The sequence below is a fragment of the Hyla sarda genome, chromosome 5 (assembly GCF_029499605.1).
Source record: "Hyla sarda isolate aHylSar1 chromosome 5, aHylSar1.hap1, whole genome shotgun sequence".
Lineage (NCBI taxonomy): Eukaryota > Metazoa > Chordata > Amphibia > Anura > Hylidae > Hyla > Hyla sarda.
This window is the reverse complement of record NC_079193.1, coordinates 358,506,762-358,527,984: the sequence shown is the minus strand read 5'-3', so window position 1 is coordinate 358,527,984 and position 21,223 is coordinate 358,506,762. Positions and strand designations below refer to the sequence as shown.

The window sequence follows — 21,223 nt, the reverse complement described above, 5'->3', positions numbered from 1 at the left end:
ATGGCGTGACGTCACGAACGCGGAAGCTGCAAGCTTCCGTGTTCCGGACGGCGCCGCTGTAAGCCCGGAGATCGCGGGGGTCCCCACTGGTTGGACTCCAGCGATCAGACATCTTATCCCCTATCCTTTGGATAGGGGATAAGATGTTTTTCAGCGGAGTACCCCTTTAATAGACTTTTTTTGTATACCACAGTGGCACTTGTCTATTGGTAGCTATTTGTAGGCTATATATATGTTTGGATGTTGCTTTTCCCTTGTAGTTTATCTAGTATATGATATTTCCAATGAAGTAATACAGCTTTTGATGGTTGTTACGAAAAGAAAGCAGACTTACATTAGTCGCATTAAATACAGCTCCGAGCAGAATTGACATAATGTGTTTTAATGGCGGTGATATTTAGTGGCTGTGAACATTTTGGCAGTCTCTTCTTAATAGAAATCTTGCTGATGTGGTCACAAATTCATTGCAGTTTTCTCGGTAAATCAAGAACCTCGCAAGAGCCGAGTGTTTCGGCATTTTGCCGGATCAGCGTTTGTACAGTCAATAAAATGTAAGAATATCCCATAATAGTCCATAGAGCAGCTTCTCGATTGACGTTGAGTTGTCATCATGTGAACAGGGTACAGGGGCAAATGTGGAATTTTTAAAGGGGGTTTCACACATGAACTATAGGGGAGATTCATCAAAACTTGTGCAGAGGAAGAGCTGACCATTTACCCAAAGCAACCAATTCGATCAGAAAATGAAATAGGCGATCTGATTGGTTGCTATGAGCAACTGGTCAACTTTTCCTCTGCATAGGTCTTGACGAATCTCCCCTATATCTTTATGTACTTTCCATGTACTATAGCATATATCTTCACATAAAGTGGTTTAGAGGATAGTAAGAAACAGTATGATCCCAGGAGGCCTAGAGTAGCTAAGCAATTAAAGGGGTACTCCGGTGAAAACCTTTTTTCTTTTAAATCAACTGGTGGCAGAAAGTTAAGCATATTTGTAAATTACTTCTATTAAAAAATCTTAATCCTTCCTGTACTAATTAGCTGCTGAATACTACAGAGGAAATTCCTTTCTTTTTGGAATGCTCACTGATGACATCACGACCACAGTTCTCTCTGCTGACGTTATTATAATAATAATAACGCTTGATTTATTGTTGTCCTTAGTGGGATTTGAACCCAAGTCCCCAGCACTGCAAGGCAGCAGTGCTAACCACTGAGACACCATGCTGCCCTTAGCATACATCTGCTATGAATGGTTGCTAAAATGGACAGAGATGTCAGCAGAGAGCACTGTGCTCATGATGTCATCTGTGTTCCAAAAAGAAAGGAATTTCCTCAGTAGCATTCAGCAGCTAATAAGTACTGGAAGGATTAAGATTTTTTTAATAGAAGTAATTTACAAATATGTTTAACTTTCTGCCATCAGTTGATTTAAAAGGAAAAAAGTTTTCACCAGAGTACCCCTTTAAAGGGGTTGTCTGGGGACCAGGTGCTGCCAAAATAAAACATTACACATACTCACCTTCCCTGTTCCCTTGCCAGCTCCCATCCTCGTCTCTCTTGGCTTCTTCATGCTTCTTGTGAAATGGCGACCATGCAGGAACTATGTCCTACCTCAGTCAGTGACTGGCTTAGCGGAGCAGCTCATGCATCCGTAAGCACATCCATCACTGTAAGCAGGCAAAAGCCGAGAGCAACGGGGATGGAAGCTGGCAGGGATCAGGACAGGCGAGTATGCTTTTTTTTTTTTTTGCAGAACCCAGGTCCTTCTAAAAAATATTTTATTTCCCAGACAACCCTTAGAAGTTTTCCCCTGGGATCTTCTGGTGTAAATGAATCTGGGTATTGATATCCACATGGTTTTGGTTGCTCTCCGAATGTAGAACCATCAGACTCCCACGTCCGCTGATGCTCACCCAATCAGGATCCTATGACTGATGGCTCCAGGCAGGGTATAGACGAACAAAGCAATGAACAGGGCTAGAATGAGCAGGACCAGGGCGATGATGATATATTTCTTGTAATTTCTCCAGATCAGGTGGAAGAAACACTTGAAGGGATTGACGAACCAGGAGAAAGATGTGTCCGGACGACTGGAAGACAGAAGTAAAATGGTATTAATATTTAGTTGTGCTGTGGGCGGTAAATGGAGATGTGCAAAAGCCATATACGGCCACTTTAAACCCTAAAAACTTGCCAAAAGGTCTGCTTTAAAGGGTTACTCCGGTGGAAAATAAGTTTTTTTTTCAATCAACTGGTGCCAAAAAGTTAAACAGATTTATAAATTACTTTTATTTAAAAATCTTAAAGGGGTTCTCCACCATAAGGTGATTTTAGTATGTACCTGGCAGACAGTAATGGACATGCTTAGGAAGGATCTGCACTTGTCTTGGGGCTACATGGCTATGTTGTGAGATTACCATAACACTGTGGCTAGCTTTTTGAGAACTGGTATTTGCTGTTTGACTTTTCTTCCTTTGCCTACAAATCCCATAATTCAATTTTCCTCCCTCCCACACATCAGCCCCCCCCCACCCACCTATTGTAACATAAATGAGCTGCATCCATTCAAAAGACCTGTGGTTTTCAATCAGGGTGCCTACAGCTGTTGCGTTAGTTGCAGATTGATCTCTCTCCCACCAAGCGATCGCTCCACCCATTGAAGTTCCTGATATAGACAGAGGTGGCAGCAGAAAGCACTGTGGTCACACTGGAAAGAACTACACAACTTCCTCTGGAGCATACATCAGCTTATAAGTACTGGAAGGATAAAGATTTTTACATAGAAGTAATTTACAAATCTGTTTAACTTTCTGGCATCAGTTGAAAAAACATGTTTTCCACTGGAGTACCCCCTTAAAGAGTTCTCACTAAGACAACTCATTAAAATAGAGTAAAGTACAATTTAAGAAAATGAATTAAACCATGCCTTTTTGTATTTGTCACGAAGTAAAAACAAACTAATGCATTACCTACTCCTACCACTAGGGGGCTATTCTGCATGTTCCTGAATGAAAATGCATAGTGCATCCTGTTGCTCACAGCTGTTTCCTGTTAAAGCGCAACTGTCATGGAAATTATACCCCCCAGACTAATAACATGATAGTACAGTAGTCCCTCAGCATACGATGGTAATCCGTTCCAAACAGGCCATCGTTTGTTGAAACCATCGTATGTTGATGGATCCGTGCAATGTAAAGTATAGGACAGTGGTCTACAACCTGCGGACCTCTAGATGTTGCAAAACTACAACACCCAGCATGCCCGGACAGCCGTTGGCTGTCCGGGCATGATGGGTGTTGTAGTTTTGCAACATCTGGAGGTCCGCAGGTTGTAGACCACTGTTAGAGGAAGTTGTACTCACCTGTCCCCGCCGCTCCGGACCGTCACCGCTGCCCGAGATGTCGCTGTCCATCGCTGTCGCCGCGTCCCTGGGGTGTCCCCTACACTCCGGCTAGGCCTCTGCTTCCCCGTCATCCGCGCTCTCCGTCACCGCCATCACGTCGCTACGCACGCTGCTCCTATTGGCTGACGGGATGGCGTGCGCAGCGACGTGATGACGACGATGGAGAGCGCCGACGATACAGGGGATCCCGAAGAGGACGCGCCGGAGCCCCGAGGACAGGTAAGTGATCGTCAGCACACGGGGCGCCGTAAACGGCTATCCGATGGCAGCTGAAGCAGTCTGCGCTGCCGGATAGCCGTTTATGCGATGGCCCCGACATACAAAAGCATCATATGTTGATGCTGCCTTCAACATATTGAAATTATAGTAAGTCGGGGTCATCGTAGGTCGGGGGGGGGGGGGGGGTCACTGTATAGATGATGATACGTGTAATGCAGCTGTACTTTTGGCTGCTGTTTATCACTCTTTATCAGCAGGAAAATAGTTTTATCGTGCGGTCAGCAACAGTCGGATAGGCGTGGCTGGGGATCGTAATGCCCCACCTCCACCACGCCTAACCCCTGTAAGTGAGCGCTGGACCACTGTGTGATTGACACACAGGCCCCCACCCCCCGATGTCCATGATGTGCGGGCCGGCGTGACTCCACTGAGCCTATACATATAATGTGCACCTTTATGTTATATGATATACAGTGCCCGTACTCCTCTTCTTTCTTCTCATGGTGCCGGAGACGCGCTGCTTCTGCTTTCACTATAGGCAGAGAGATCTCTCCCGTTGTCTGCCGCCAGCTCAGTGCGCCTGCGCAGTGCTAGAGGCAGAGAGCTCGCTCCCGTTGTCTGCCGCCAGCTCAGTGCGCCTGCGCAGTGCTAGAGGCACAGAGCTCGCTCCCGTTGTCTGCCGCCAGCTCAGTGCGCCTGCGCAGTGCTAGAGGCACAGAGCTCGCTCCCGTTGTCTGCCGCCAGCTCAGTGCGCATGCGCAGTGCTAGAGGCAGGGAGCGAGCTCTGTGCCGCTAGTGAAAGCAGAAGCAGCGCGTCCCCGGCACCATGAGAAGAAAGAAGAGGAGTATGGGCACTGTATATCATATAACATAAAGGTGCACATTATATGTATAGGCTCAGTGGAGTCACGCCGGCCCGCACATCATGGACATCGGGGGGGGGTGGGGACCTGTGTGTCAATCACTTACAGGGGATAGGCGTGGCGGAGGTGGGGCATTACGATCCCCAGCCACGCCTATCCGACTGTTGCTGACCGCACGATAAAACTATTTTCCTGCTGATAAAGAGTGATAAACAGCAGCCAAAAGTACAGCTGCATTACACGTATCATCATCTATACTATCATGGTATTAGTCTGGGGGGGTATAATTTCCATGACAGTTGCGCTTTAACTGTCCACCATGTGGTCATAAGGGGCATTGCAAGTAGAGATGAGCGAATTTACAGTAAATTCGATTCGTCACGAACTTCTCGGCTCGGCAGTTGATGACTTATCCTCCGTAAATTAGTTCAGCTTTCCGGTGCTCCGGTGGGCTGGAAAAGGTGGATACATTCCTAGGAAAGAGTCTCCTAGGACTGTATCCAGCTTTCAGTTGCTCCCGTGGGCTGGAAAAGGTGAACTAATTTATGCAGGATAAGTCATCAACTGCCGAGCCGAGAAGTTCGTGACGAATCGAATATACTGTAAGTTCGCTCATCTCTAATTGCAAGTAAAGCTTATAAATTGAATGGGGAAAATCTGATATAGTAAACCAGTGGTCTCCAAACTGTGGCCCTCCAGATGTTGCAAAACTACAACTCCCAGCATGCCCAGACAGTCGTTGGCTGTCCGGGCATGCTGAGAGTTGTAGTTTTGCAACATCTGGAGGTCCGCAGACCAGTGTACAAAACTGTATTTTTCATGGTAAGGAAACAAAGGACATTTAATAACTATAACCTTTCTAATATAATAACATAATAAATGAATCCAGTAAGTAACAACCCTATGAATAAATCAGATCCTGCAAATGAGATTGTGGTCGTAGCCATTGGTTCTGTTTGATTAAACTGTAACTGGAAAATAAAATCTAGTTATTTATGTTTATCCCCTTTGGAAATAAGTGAATAACCAGAATCCCTGCTGCTTTTGTAAAAAAATTTCTTATGTGTGTGCACAATTAAGTATTGAGGAAATGCATTACGTAAAACTAAACTTTTAATAATATGCTTAGGATAAAATATATGGTCCCCAAATTTTTCTTTAAATCAAACCAAAGAAAAGGTGTGCAAAAAACACCATGCGCCACCATTGATGTGATGTAAAGACCTCCTAAAGGCGGAAGGGAACAACGAACGGCCCACTGCAACCGGTGGGGGCAAACACTCCCGCACCATCAATTCCCCTCCTGGCAAGTGACACTCGCCCCAAAAAGGGGGGCACCACACAGGAACCTCTCCCTACCTCCACCAACAAACACTGCTATTTCCCAGGGTTTCTGGGACCGCCCTCCTCAAGACGAGTCACACTTTGCTCGAAAAGGTGGAAGGGAACAATGTATTGTCCAATGTAGCAGGTGGGGCAAAAACTTCCCCTGCAAGGCCCCACTCCCGCCCCATCAATACCACTCCCGGCAAGTGCCACCCACCCCAAAAAGGGCGGCCCCACACAGGAAACACCCTCCACTTCCACCCAAAAACCCTGGGAAATGGCAGTGTCTGTAGGGGGAAATAAGGAGAGGTTCCCGCACTAGGCCGCCCCCCTCAGTACAAACAACATCTGCAAAGAAGGGAACCAACCACGCAAGAGTAGGGCCCCACAGGGGAAGTCCCCATCCCCACCGGCCACAATGGACCACACACTGCTTCCCTCCACCCCCCAGAGGCCCCCGCACCACATCAATACTTGGTGGTGTAGGTGGCAAATGGTGTCCCACGCACACCCCTCCCTCTGCCCGATTAAAAAAAAAACTGAGTACGTATATTTTATCCTTTTTTTTATTTTTTTTTATTTTCGATATTATTCAGCTTACCAAAAATTCATTTTCCACAAATACTACAATAATAATAGAAAAAATACAAACCATAGCAAAGCATAAAACAGAAGAAGACAAAGAAATAAAAAAAGAAATAAAAAAGAGAAATAAAGAAAAAGAGAAGAATAAAGAAAAAAAAGGCAAAAAAGCATTTAGAAAAAAGGAAGTTTATTTCCTTGAGTTCTCATTTATCTATTATTGTTTACATTTATCAATATATCTGGCCCAATTCTTCCAAGTTTTTTCCAAATTTCATGATTTCCTGCTGCTTTTGTTACTAACTTAAAGGAAATGTGTCATCAGAAAATGGCTTATTGTGTAAATCAGCTTTTTGTGATAACCATATTTTTTTAAGAATTTTGGGTGATTTTTTTTTTTCCATTTTACTATGTATGTTTTATAAAAATCATGAAATCTAGCAGTTTCCATTTTGGCCACTAGCGCTAAACCTTAGCTGAGACTTCCTGTACAGATGATTTCCCAGTAAGGCCTTTCTTCTTAGCACAAATAGGAGTACAGTGAAAGGTGACGCCAGTGTATAGATAGCACTGGATCCTCCACCATTCACAGCAGAGATCAGCCTCCCCCTCCATTTAGAATGACCTTTGAAAAAGGTCATAAATAATGGCCAGTAGTGTCCATTGTTTTCTATAGATATTACTGGATCCTCCACCATTCACAGCAGAGATCAGCCTTCCCCTCCCTTTAGAAAGACCTTTGAAAAATGTCACAAATAATGCCCAGTAGTGTCTTCAGTAGTGTCCATTGTTTTCTATGTCCATGAAGCTTGATGTAAAGCATATCACTAAATGCTGTTAAACACAGATCAGGCAATATGGCTGCCCCCCATAATAATGTATGTAAAAGAAAATTTAAAAAATTGCAATCAGAAAATAGAAACAAATTAAAAAAAAATATAAAAATCTGTAATCTTGTGGGAATTGCCATAAATCCCACAAACCCTGCTATACTGTCTACAAACAATACAGGAACAGAATGTGTGTCTCCAAAATGGCCGCTCCCTGGAAGATTTTAACCACTTAAAGGGGTACTCCCCTGGAAAACATTTTTTTTTTAATCAACTGGTGCCAGAAAGTTAAACAGATTTGTAAATTACTTCTATAAAAAAAATCTTAATCCTTCCAGTACTTATTAGCTGCTGAATACTACAGAGGAAATGTTTTTTTTTAACACAGTGCTCTCTGCTGACATCATGACCACAGTGTTCTCTGCTGACATCTCTGTCCATTTTAGGAACTGTCCAGAGTAGGAGAAAATCCCCATAGAAAACATATGCTGCTCTGGACAGTTCCTAAAATGGACAGAGATGTCAGCAGAGAGCACTGTGGTCATGATGTCAGCAGAGAGCTCTGTGTTCCAAAAAGAAAACCATTTCCTCTGTAGTATTCAGCAGCTAATAATTCCTGGAAGGATTAAGATTTTTCAATAGAAGTAATTTACAAATCTGTTTAACTTTCTGGCAACAGTTGATTTAAAAAAAAAAAAAAGTTTTCCACGGGAGGACCCCTTTAAGGACTCAAGGCGTACCTGTACACCATGAGTCCACTATCTTTGTATAACGCGAAGCCACGGCATTGATCGCCGTGTCTAAAGTGAAAGTAAACATATCCCGGCTAGCTTAGTCAGCTGTTCGGGACCGCCGTGGTGAAATCGAGGTGTCCCGAACAGCTGGAACACACAAGGAGGGCCCCTACCTTCCTCCTGTGTGTTCTGATCGCCGAATGATTGCTCCTTTTCCCATAAAAAAAAAAAAACCTGTGTAAATAAAAATAAACATATGTGAAATGTCCGAATTCTAAAAATATATCATTAATTAAACTGCACGGTCAATGGCGTATGCGCAAAAAAACTTCCAAAGTCCAAAATAGCGTATTTTTGGTCACTTTTTATATCATGAAAAAATTTATAAAAAGCAATCAAAAAGTCCGATCAATACAAAGCAAAAAATGAGCCCTCATACCGCAGAAATATGCAGAAAAATAAAAAAGTTATAGGGGTCAGAAGATGACAATTTTAAACGAATTCATTTTCGTGCATGTAGTTATGATTTTTTCCCGAAGTGCGACAAAATCAAACCTATATAAGTAGAGTATCATTTTAACCGTATGGACCTACAGAATAAAGATAAGGTGTGATTTTTACCAAAAAACTTACTTCGTAGAAACGGAAGCCCCCAAAAGTTACAAAATGGCTTTTTTTTTTCTTCCATTTTGTCGCACAATGATTTATTTTTCTGTTTCACCAAAGATTTTTGGGTAAAATGACCAATGTCATTACAAAGTAGAATTGGTGGCGCAAAAAATAAACCATCATATAGATTTTTAGGTGCAAAATTGAAAGATTTATGATTTTTTAAAGGTAAGGAGGAAAAAACGAAAGTGCAAAAATGGAAAAACCTTGAGTCCTTAAGGGGTTAAACATTAATAAAATGATTAGCTAAAACATAAAAAAATAAAAAATAGAAAAAACACATCATAAATGTGTTTGCCATTGGAGCAAACACAATGGGAAATTTTCATTTTTCTACAGCAAACGTCTCAGCTGTGCTGTACAGACTGGAACAGGGTGAACAGGGTCATTTCATTTTAATTAGAAGGATGGTGTGTTACGGTTGGTGGCCTAGATAAGGCAGGATAGAAACACTATACACCACAAACACACAAAAAGCTCTGTATGCAGCTCCCCCTACTGGTCTCTGGAGTCTGTACTCTAACATCTCTTGGAGACTGTATTAATCTATGGCATTAATCTGTCCATTGACTCCAATTCATCCAAGTTGCCATAAATCCCACAAACCCTGCTTCACTGTCTATAGACAACACAGGAAGGAAATGTCTCCAATAGGGCTGCCCCCAGAAAGATGAAAATAATAATAATAATGAATAGCTACGACATATAAGAAAAAATAGAACAAACATTATTTCAATCCTACAGACTGATTTATAATGAGTGTATTTGCCATTGTAGCAAGTACAATGGGCTGAAATGTCCTCTTTTCTACAGCAAACTTCTCAGCTTTCCTGTATAGACTGGAACAGGATAAGCAGGGCCATCTCATTGTCATTAGAAAGTAGATGTGTTACGACTGGCGGCCTAGATAAGGCAGGATAGAAACCCTTTAGACTATAAACACACAAAAAGCTCTGTATGCAGCTCCCCCTACTGGTCTTTGGAAGAGGGTGCGTACTCTTAACAGCTCAGGGATAATGTATTAGTTTATGGTCTCTGTCCATTAATTCCTAATCAGGGTGCAACAACTAAAGGCTCCCTAGTTGGGAAACACTGGCTTATATGGACAATACAGAAACAAAGTACACCTAAAGAATGACACTACAATGACCAGGGCCGGCTCTGCCTATAGGCAAGATAGGCAGCCACCTAGAGTGCCTTCTTGATGGGGGCACCACTCTGCCTGCTTCAATAAAGTTATCCAGCATCAGAAGCACTCGCCTATCCGAAGCACCTGCCCATCAAGCAAAACCCCCACCTGTACTATAATAATCAGCTTTTTCAGCCTGCTGGAGGAGAGCAGCGCCACCTCCAAGGCAGACAGGGGTGGTCACTAAGGTCAGGTCTGTCCAACATTCTGACATCGCGCACACCTCCATACATCGGGAGGAGCCAATGGGCGGGGTCAAGGGGTGGCAAGATAAGTTTTCACCTAGAGTGGCAAAAATTCTTGCACCAGTCCTGACAAATAACATACATGAGACACTGCCTTTAAAAGACATTGTACAACTATACACATGGGGACTATAAACCTCGAACGTTTCATCGCCGCAAATTCATTTCAGTATCAGATGTATTGTTATGTATTGTTATGTATTCTTTGATGTATTGTTTTAGTGAGTTTGCATTTTTTTGCTTTCATCCCCAGATTAATAGATGTCTCGTTGAGAATCACATTATTCATTGATGCCTTTTGAAAGTTTTTCTCTTTTTTATTTTTCCGTTTCAGCAGTCGTATCGCTGCTTTAGAACGGCGGGAGGATATTGATTACAGGGTCGGATGTTCGGATGACTTGGGTGTCGCGGAAGATCGCGGGGGTCCTCAGCGGCTGGGCCCCCGCAATCAGAGATGTTATCCCCTATCCTTTGGATAGGGGCTAACATGTCTAGCAGCAGAATAACCCCTTTAACTATCGATATGGGCATCCTATTATGGCGTCTAATAATGCCCTCCAGTACAGAAAGGTGTTTATTCCCTTTTCTTCCCATGACCCATTGGTCAATACCTCCCTCCATTAATTTGCTGACAATGCAGTTCCCTGGAGAGAGGAGTGATGCACGGGTTCTAACCAATAGAAAAAGGAATGGGACCAACCAGGGTGAGGGACCCCTCTCTCTAAGGGCCCCATAGCAGCCACATGGTCTGCCACTATGGTACATACACCCTTGTCTATGCTGTATTTACATGCAACTTTATGCTGTGTCACTTAAAGGCATTAGGACAACCCCCTTTATACATCAGTAATCCAAAAGTGACCCCATAGTGAAGATCACATAGTACCCTGCATTAAAGGAAATATGCAGCCATAACAACTTATCCCCTATCCACAGGATAGGGGATAAGAGTTTGATCGTGGGGGGTCCAAACGCTGGGACCCCTTGCGATATTCTGCACAGAGCCCTGGCTCTGAGGCAGCTCTCCCATGCAGGAGGTGTTCCGGTCACAACATGACCCCACGGCCGACACGCCTCCTCCATGCCTCCTCCATGTAGTTCTATGGGAGAGGCGGGCGGCAGTGTTCATGCCTCCCCGCCTCTCCCAATGAGCTGTATGGGGAGGGGGCGTACTGTTGACCTCAGTGAGGTCGATGCTACGTGCATTAGCTGCTCTCAGGGAGCGGCAATGCCGGCGCCCATTTGGGAGATTGCGGGGGGTCCCAGTGGTCAGACCCCCACGATCAAACACTTATCCCCTATCCTGTGGTAGTCCAGGGAACGGAACTTTTTAGACACTTATCCCCTATCTGCAGGATTGCAGGGGGTCCGACTTGTGGGACTCCCTGCAATGTCCTTTACGGGGCCCTGGCTACTTATGCATCCTCAGTGCACTCCGGCCCCCACCTTTCTGGACAGACCCAAGTGACGGCTCACTCAGTCAATCACTGGTATGACATCGCAGGACATCGCTGCGGATGGTGATTGGCTAAGGGAGCCATCACTTGCGTCTGTCCAGAAAGGTGGGGGCCGGAGGTCCCCATACAGAAGATTGTGGGAGTCCCAGCCGTTGGACCCCTCTCCAGCAGACATTTATCCCCTATCCTGTGGATAGGGAAAAAGTGTCTAAATAGCCATAAGTCTTTTAATCCACCCATATGAGGCATGATTAAAGGGGTTATCCAGGAATAGAAAAACAGAGGTAATTTCTTTCCAATACCGCTCCCTGTCTGTCTCCAGGTTGGGTGTGGTTTTACAACTTGGCTACATTAATTTTAATTGAACTGAGCTGCAGAACCACACTCAACCTTGAGACAGACAGGGAGCGGTTTTGGAAAGAAATGACCTCTGTTTTTCTATTTCTGGATAACCCTTTTAATGCAGGACCAATTTTACTTTGCCATGACATCAATCATTTTACCACAAAATCTATGGTGAAGCCCCAAAATGTATTTGAAAAAAAAAAAAAAAAAAAAAGTGTGATTTACCACATTTTATTTGGGGGGGGGGGGGGGGTTAATTTCTACGCAGTGCACTTTATGCTTAAAATGACATGTTATCTCTATTCTGTAGGTCCATACATTTACAAGGATATCCAATTTATATAGGTTTTGTTTTTTATTCTACTACTTTTAAAAATTATAACTTTTTGAGAAAGAGAATGAACATGCTTATTATCCTCTTTGGACCCTTACAACTCTTTTATTTTTCTGTCTATGGGGATGTATGAGGGTCATTTTTTGTGATCTGTAGTTTTTATCAGTACCATTTTTGTTTAGAAGGGTATTTTTGATTGCTTCTTATGAATTTTTTTTCTGATATACAAAGAGTTAAAGGGGGAAAAATGGGGGTAATTTTTGCTTTTATTTATAGAGGGGCCCCTCATTTATTGACACTTTAAAAAAAAAAAAAATTATCATTATTTTTAAATCCCCATAGTGGACTATTAGCTGCAATCCTTCGAATGCAAACACTGTTAAATGCTATGCAATATCATAGCATTGATCAGTGTTTTCAGAAGTCTGCTTCTCTAGCCTTCAGAAGCAGACAGAAGGTCGGATGGTGCAGAGGCAGGTACGGACCCTCCGGCCGTCGTGCAGTCTGATCGGGACCCTGTAGTTGCACCAGGGAGGTACCGATCACCCCCCCCCCCCCAAAGGAAAGGCAGCACATTTTTAACCATTTAAGATGCTGCAATGAACTTTGATCAAGGCAACTGAAGGGTAAATGCCGGGCCCTGTGTCGTCTAGAGGTAAAAGTGCCAGCCATTGCCATTCAGGGCAGTAGGGCTTTGCGGTTATTTCTCCTTAACATCCTTAGGCCAGTTATCCCTCAAGTTTATCCCTCCAGCGCTGAACCCGACACTCTAAACGGACGCCAGGTGCAGCACGGAGATCGCGGGGGTCCCCAGTGGCAGGGGATAAGATGTCTAGGGGCAGAGTACCCCTTTAAGCAAAGATACACTTGAAAATGTATGTCCACCTTATAGGATTGCCCAGTTTTTAGGTACAACATTCTGTGATTTCTTAATACAGTGCTCCCTCAACTTACAATGGCCTCAACATACAATAGTTTCAACATACAATGGTCTTTTCTGGACCATCGTAACTTGAAACTAGACTCAACATACAATGCTATGGAATCTGCGAAACGTGTCAATGACTGGAAGAACCGACCAATCAGAATGGATATTTCACTGGTAAAACCGGTGTAATCCTAAAGTGCATGCACTGACTGGTGTCTGGTAGCGCCCCCTACAGTACAGGGAGGTATTACATGTTCTGTACTACTCTTTACCTCTGCCAGGGTTAGCTACTCCTTTGGACACCAGGTGAGGGCGGCTCCATTTTACTTTTTTTTAGGACACCGTGTTCTGTACAGGACCCTGAAGACGCTTCTGTCCTCTACATAGACCAGTGTTTCCCAAAGAGGGTGCCTCCAGCTGTTGCAAAACTACAACTCCCAGCATGCCCGGACAGCCGAAGGCTGTCCGGGCATGCTGGGAGTTGTAGTTCTGCAACATCTGGAGCCACTCTGGTTGGGAAACACTGACATAGACAAAGATTCACAGCTCCCAGCAGATCTTTCTTACTTTTATATGTAAGGATTTGCTTTATCTATATTAGTTATCTACTTATTTTTCTTTAATCCTCACTTTTTCCTATTTTTAGATGACATTTTGGTGGCTTCAGAACCAATTACCAGGTTTCCATAGAGTTATGGTCTCAACATACGATGGTTTCAACATACAATGGTCGTCCTGGAACCAATTAATATTGTAACTTGAGGGAGCACTGTATACTTTAATTAAGGCCGCACACTTTGCGTAGAGAGTATGCAGCGTCCATGAAGTGTTGCTGATGGGCTCAGACGGCTTTATTCTTATTATCTCTGCAGAGAGTGTCATGTTATTTTCTAGCTTCTAGCAACAATTTTGCACTGAGATGAGACAAACTTTATTTTTTTATTTCATAAAATCTGCAGATTTGAGGTTTAGTTTTGCTTTTACGGAAGAAAAAACTAAAATGAAGTCAGTGTCTCCTAATATTGTGTTTCTAACCTCATACACAGGATATAGGTAGCTAAGCTGGTCAACCACCAGTGTCTTCTATTTCGGTTTGGGCCCCCATATTTCATTTCATTAACCTTAGTTCCAGCTAATCTTCAAAAACCCTTTTAATCCAAAGTAGAGAGCAGTTGCGATGGATATTTCTCATTCTGGAGGAGCAGCAAGTTCATGTACTGCATGGACATCCCATTGATTTCAATGAATAACATGTAATTCTATATTTCTCCTGTGGGAGTGCTGTTTGGGAATTCAATGCTTGATGCCGGGTACCTTCACAGATTACAGCGTATTGCTACAGGTGCCATAAAATACTACAATCCTATTGAGACTTACTTTGGCTTCTCTAATGGCTCCGGTTCTTTTCGGGCACGTCCGACAGGATTCTTTTCAGCTTCCTCTGCTGTGACCAGATGGAATTCTGCTTCTACTTTTCCCTGGACAAGTGCAATAGAAACAATTGTTAAAAGGGTTATCCAGGAAAAAAACTTTTTTTCATATATCAACTGGCTCCAGAAAGTTAAACAGATTTGTAAATTACTTCTATTAAAAATCTTAATCCTTTCAGTACTTATGAGCTTCTGAAGTTTAGGTTGTTCTTTTCTGTCTAAGTAATCTCTGCTGACATCTCTGCTTGTCTCGGGGACCGCCCAGTTTAGAAGAGGTTTGCTATGGGAATTTGCTTCTAAACTGGGCGTTTCCCGAGACACGTGTCACCAGAGATTACTTAGACAGAAAAGAACAACCTTAACTTCAGAAGCTCATAAGTACTGAAAGGATTAAGATTTTTTAATAGAAGTCATTTACAAATCTGTTTAACTTTCTGGAACCAGTTGATATATCAAAAAAAGTTTTTTCCTGGAATACCCCTTTAAAGGGAAGCTCCAAAAGGTAAAACCCAGTACTGCACCTAGGGGCAGCAGAGCAGTGACAAAGGGATATGTTGTTCCATTAGACAAAGTAAGCTTCTTGAAAATGTTTAGTTCCAACAAACTCCGTCCTAAAATACATTTGAGTCATATTTTAAGCCACGTTGCGAATCAAAAGCCAAAGTGACAGGCAAACACATGCACTACATGGTACTCACTGTCAATTCTCCAGACTTCACAAATGGCCACCACCCTCGAATCCTTTTTTGCTGAAATATTGAGATCCGGTTCTCGTCCTTTAAGGTTGTGGCCATGCTCAAGTCACAGCTCTTTGCTGTTTTGGCTCCACGATGAAATCCATTTAGGTTTAACTCCATTGAACCTGGAAAATGTGCATTTTGTGTTATTGTTACAGAGAAGGAGACAACAGCCGGTGCTGAAAAAAACCTGGCGAGGTTCCACAGTACTCAGGCAAAAAAAGTCCGATGTCGGCTAAGACCCGCACACCCGAGGATAGTGAACAATTGCTGTCTTTATTGAGTCGTAAAACAGGTAGTTCAGGTAGGACAACGCGTTTCAATGGTACATCCTTCTTCATCAGGTCCTTGAAGGACCTGATGAAAGGAAAGGACCTGATGAAGAAGGATGTACCTTTGAAACGCGTTGTCCTACCTGAACTACCTGTTTTACGACTCAATAAAGACAGCAATTGTTCACTATCCTCGGGTGTGCGACTCTTAGCCGACATCGTTTTTTAGAAACCTCGCCAGGTTTCTTCAGCACCAGCTGTTTTCTCCTGTAACTTCACCGCTGGCAGAGTGTGTCCGACGGCCGGCAGCCTCCCGACACTGAAACCTTCTATATGCGATCATCAGTGTTGTGCCTGCATGCACAACACCTACAGGTGAGCAATACTCTTATTGCGGGTACACTGTCCAGCCTCACAAACTGGGATTAACTGCACTATATAGCACCATCTCTGCCTTTTTTTTCCCCCTTTTCCTTACAGTTACATAGAAGACATAGACTGTATGGAAACACTACAACAACTTGCTTTTACCCAAGCCAACTTATGTATCTATGGCTTATACAGTGGTCCCTCAAGTTACAATATTAATTGGTTCCAGGACGACCATTGTATGTTGAATCCATTGTATGTTGAGACCAGAACTCTATGGAAACCTGGTAATTGGTTCTAAAGGCACCAAAATGTCATCCAAAAAATAGGAAAAAGTGAGGATGAAAGAAAAATAAGTAGATAACTAATACAGATAAAGCAAATCCTTACATATAAAAGTAAGAAAGATCTGCTGGGAGCTGTAAATCACTGTCTATGTCAGTGTTTCCCAAGCAGGGAGCCTCCAGCTGTTGCAAAACTACAACTCCCAGCATGCCCGGACAGCCGAAGGCTGTCCGGGCATGCTGGGAGTTGTAGTTTTGCAACAGCTGGGGGCACCCTGCTTGGGAAGCACTGGTCTATGTAGAGGACAGGAGCTTCTTCAGGGTCCTGTACAGTACACAGTGTCCTAAAAAGTAATGGAGTCGCCCTCACCTGGTGTCCAAAGGAGCAGCTAATCCTGGTACAGGTAAAGTGTACAGAACATGTAATACCTCCCTGTACTGTAGGGGGCGCTACCAGACACCAGTCAGTGCATACACTTCAGTAATACAGGTAAAGAGTACAGAAGATGTAATACCTCCCTGTACTGTAGGGGGCGCTACCAGACACCAGTCAGTGCATACACTTCAGTAATACAGGTAAAGAGTACAGAACATGTAATACCTCCCTGTACTGTAGGGGGCGCTACTAGACACCAGGCAGTGCATACGCTTCAGTAATACAGGAGTTTTACCAGTGAATGCCCATTCTGATTGGTCAGTTCATTGACAGGTTTCACAGATCTGGACTGTCTGTACATTGTATGTTGAGTCTGGTTTCAACTTACAATGGTCCGGAAAAGGCCATTGTATGTTGAAACTATTGTATGTTAAGGCCATTGTAAGTTGAGGGATCACTGTATATAATTGCATATGTCATCACGCCAGTTCTTTTTACATTACTGCATCTTACAGTCACGTTTAAACTGTTTCGTTGGTTGTCTGAAATATAATTCACCACATGGCATGCCAGGGGCCTTCCCTTCCAATTTACTTTTTGAAAGTTAAGCAGGGCCAACCTATAATGATCCACTGAAACATGATATCACCAGTTTCTGAGAAATCATGAAGGGAATTCTTTCTATGTCTGGTCTCTTAGCCCAAACTTTAGGGAATGAGGATACATAAGATCCAATGGTTTTAGATTTTACCCTTTTAGGTTTTAGACTATTTCACGTTGTGGATATGCAGACGGCAGTCACAAGAGCAAGCTCCCTGCTGCAGCTGGGTAGCGCTGTGTCTGCCGTAGCAGTAGACTTAGGCTAGGTTCAGACTACGGAATCTCCGGGCAGAAAATTTCCGCCCGGAGATTCCGAGTGCGGCCAGCGCTGACTGAATCAGTCGGCGCTAGGACCGCGCGGGCACTTCAATCTCCAATAGACTGCAATGTGTTCTGTGCGGATTTCCACCTGAAGAAAGAGCACCACCTATCTTCAGGCGGAAATTTCCAAGCGGATTTTCCATTCACAAATTCCGAAGTGTGAATTTGTGAACGGAAACCAATTCACTACACTATGCATTTTAGGAAGCGGAATTTCCGCCTGCAATTTCAAAGCGGAACTGCAGACGGAAATTCCGTAGTCTGAACGTAGTCTTACTGCTGTCAATCACAAGTGGACACAGAGAGCTACCCAGCTGCAGCAAGGAGCTTGTTCTTATGATTGCTGTCCGCGCATCCACAGCATGAAATATGCTGCGGGTGTGCTCTGTGTGACCCTACCCTTAGGGGGTATTCACATGTACAGAATCCTAAGCATATTTGATGCACAGGATTTGAAGCTGCAGATTCGGGAATGTGTTTAGTAATTTAGTTTACATTGAAATCTGCAGCATAAAATCTGCAGCTCTAAATTCTGCACAGGATATTGTACGTGTGTATACACCCCCTAAGGACTCGTTCACACAAATTCATTTCATTTAAAATTCACAGCTGGTTTCCCACAGCTAGTTTGGAAGGGATGGGCTCTCCGTAGGCTGTCCGCAGCTGATTTTCAGCAGCGGAATTTCCACTGCAAAAAATCCAGTGCAGAAAATCCGCCGCAGATCCCATTGACTTCAATGGAGCAGGAAAATATTGCAGCATCAAATACGCTGTAAAATATGACATGTGTGACCCTACCCTGAAAAGTTTGAACCTTCAGAATGTGTAAGATAATGAGTATCTGCACTACCTACCTAAGAAGTCATCAGACGAAAGTCTCTCAAAATCCCAAACCTGGAGCAGGAGAACAGCAGGGAGTTTACGTTCTGTCTTCTCCAGGGAGAATATATTTTCCCGTTTACTGACAACCACCTGCTTCTCCGCAGGCAAGTAGTTAAACGGGAAGACAAAACGCCAGTTGAAATTCCCTTCTCCTGTCAGAGAGTTGTAGTGAACATCGGTCTCCTGGTCATCCTCTTCAAGACCCTTTAACCACCTAAAAAATAAGGGATAGTGAAGACATGGAGGATCAATTTACTGGCCTAGGAATTAGGGATCGAAGGATTATCGATTTGGCCGATATTATCGGCCGATAATCACGATTTTGGGCATTATCGGTATCGGCAATGACCTTGCCGATAAGCTGATAATGCCCCGCACCGCGACCGCCCCCCAAACCCGCCGCACCGGCCCCATTGCCTCCCCCATCCCCGGTTTTATAATTACCTGTTCCCGGGGCCCGGGGTCCACACTACTTCTGGCTCTTGCTGCGTCCAATGTGCACAGTGACAGCTCAGGAGGACGCCACCGGAGCCAGATGTAGAGTGGACCCCGGGCCCCAGGAACAGGTAATTGTAAAAATCGGGGATGGGGGAGGCAATGGGTCCGTGGCGGTGCGGTGGGGCGGTAGGGGGCGCAGTGCGGCGGTGGTGGGGGAATGTGGTGGCGGTGATAGGACTCAGGACCCTGGACAGGCAGGGGGAGAGAAGCGGGTGACGGCGGTGGTCTATGGCACCGCAAAAGCCACTGCAGTTCATTGATTTAAAGCGCCCGCTTTAAATCAATAATCTGCAGCGGTGTCGCGGGGGGATAAATAGCCGATAACTTATACCGGAATATCGGTATAAGTTATCGGCTATCGGCCCTAACCTTCACCGATTATCGGTATCGGCCCTAAAAAAACGATATCTGTCGATCCCTACTAGGAATCACTGAAGAAAAACTAAACTTCAACTTCCAGCATTTTCTGTGTCACATACTTACCTAGCCGGGCTTCAGTGTCAATCCAGCCTTGTCTTTTCTCCACTGAAGGTGACACTTTGTTGCTCGAGTGACCAGTCCTTCTGGGTAGACTATCGGGGATGCCAGGCCAAAAAGGCTCAGCGTTGTCTTCCTATGCTGCTTGAAGGCGCTGGTTATAAACAGGCGACTGCTGGTCACCACCATCTGTTCTTTCGAGCCTCACATATATTTGTACTGCATTGGACATCTATATCTATGAACTCCTGCCTGATATTGACCTTGCCCCTGACTTCTGGCTCTACCATAGACATATGCTCATAGTTTGACCTTGCTTGTATTTGACTATGCTTTTGTTACTGTTCTTGTCCTGATGTTACCCTCTCATTCTGATTCCACATAGTGATCTGACTATTCTCTGGTTATGATTCTGAGTCGATCTGTTTCTGACCCAGACAGTCTGCCATTCCCAAGGAATGGGTAGGAACGTCCCCCAGTTGGACAATCCGCCCAATTATCTAGGGAGGATTTTCCCAGTTGATAAGGATAGTGATGCGGGTGGAGGTGTTCCGACAAGCTGTGGAGTTGGAGGACTGCACTGTCCCCATCTCGTGTCACATTTTGGAAGAATAATGTTTTATATTAGCCTTCACTATCCATTATGAATTTTTTTTTTACCAGTTCCAGCTCCCTATGAGGCTATATATGTTATAAATATACTTTATATTTATGACTTTAGGATTCATATATAACCACACACATACCCTTTTACATAGATATCGCTTGATTTTTGTCCAGTGAATATATTCTCATCCTCCAATATAACATCCTCTGTATTCCAAACGATTATCCTTAATTCATAGCTGTCAAAACAGAAGATAAAAAAAATATAAAAAAAACTTTATTAAAACTTCAGGTAAATAAAGTATATATTCAGCCAGAAGATGGCAGCAGTTACTCTTTGGAGTGAATTAGCTATCAGTAGATTAACACCTATGAGGAGTAGTAGATTAACACCTCCCATGAGGAGTGGCATATGTACACTGATACTTCCTTGCCCTACACCAGTTCCACAGGAGCTACTGGGTTTCCATTTCTCTCTCTATATATTAGAGTTAGTATCTAAATACTGTACCCTGTTATTTACATGTTTTGGGGAATTTATATTATGTTAATGTTTATATTTTGATTATTGTAATTATAATAGCAAAATAATTTGTGATGTTCAATGTCTGTAATGTTCCATATAATCGAAAATTAGTTAGACTACTGAAAGTCAGTAATTCTTTTATGCATCTTCCTATGTGGTCTGGCCCTGTAAATGCCAGATTATCAAACAATTTTTGGCTAATTTGGTATCCTAGGCTGACTGTAAGTAAAAGTAACTGAACTAACAACACAATAGGGATTAAACATAGGGTTGGGTCGGGATTTGTCTCTGTAATAGAAGCCATACAGGATGATCAGGAGTTCAAAAGTATCAGAAATGTATTAATTTAAAAAATCCTTTAGGGTATATTCACACATACAGTATCCTGGGCATATTTGATGTGCAGGATTAGAAGCTGCAGATTTTAATGTAAACTAAATGACTGAACACAGCTTCAAATCCTGCACATCAAATATGCGCAGGATACTGTACAGGATATAAAATGTACTCCAAGATATAAAAACTTATCCTCTATCCTAAGGATAGGGGATTAGTGTCAGATTGTGGGGGGTCCAACCGCTGGGCTCCACAAGATTTCCCGTACAGGGCCCCAGTTCTGTCCAAATGGCGTGTGTTGACCTCCCCACAAAGCGGCAGCCAACACACTCCCTCAATGCACCCACCTCTATGGGAGAGCCAGAGAGTGCGGAGTGCA

At 43.6% G+C, this 21,223-nt stretch overlaps 1 protein-coding gene across 3 annotated transcripts in view; it reads right to left on the bottom strand.

Annotated features, from left to right (window-relative positions):
- Nucleotides 1-1,424: 1,424 nt before the first annotated feature.
- FER1L6 (fer-1 like family member 6) overlaps nt 1,425-21,223 on the bottom strand; it is a 207,020-nt gene continuing 187,221 nt past the window's right edge. For all 3 annotated transcript variants that reach the window (XM_056522715.1, XM_056522714.1, XM_056522716.1), the window contains 5 exons: nt 20,123-20,221; nt 18,374-18,615; nt 15,259-15,422; nt 14,508-14,608; nt 1,425-2,096 (listed from right to left, as the gene is read on the bottom strand). In XM_056522715.1, coding sequence (XP_056378690.1) covers nt 1,916-2,096; nt 14,508-14,608; nt 15,259-15,422; nt 18,374-18,615; nt 20,123-20,221 — 787 coding nt within the window. In that variant the 3' untranslated portion in view covers nt 1,425-1,915. The remainder of the gene's footprint in view (nt 2,097-14,507; nt 14,609-15,258; nt 15,423-18,373; nt 18,616-20,122; nt 20,222-21,223) is intronic.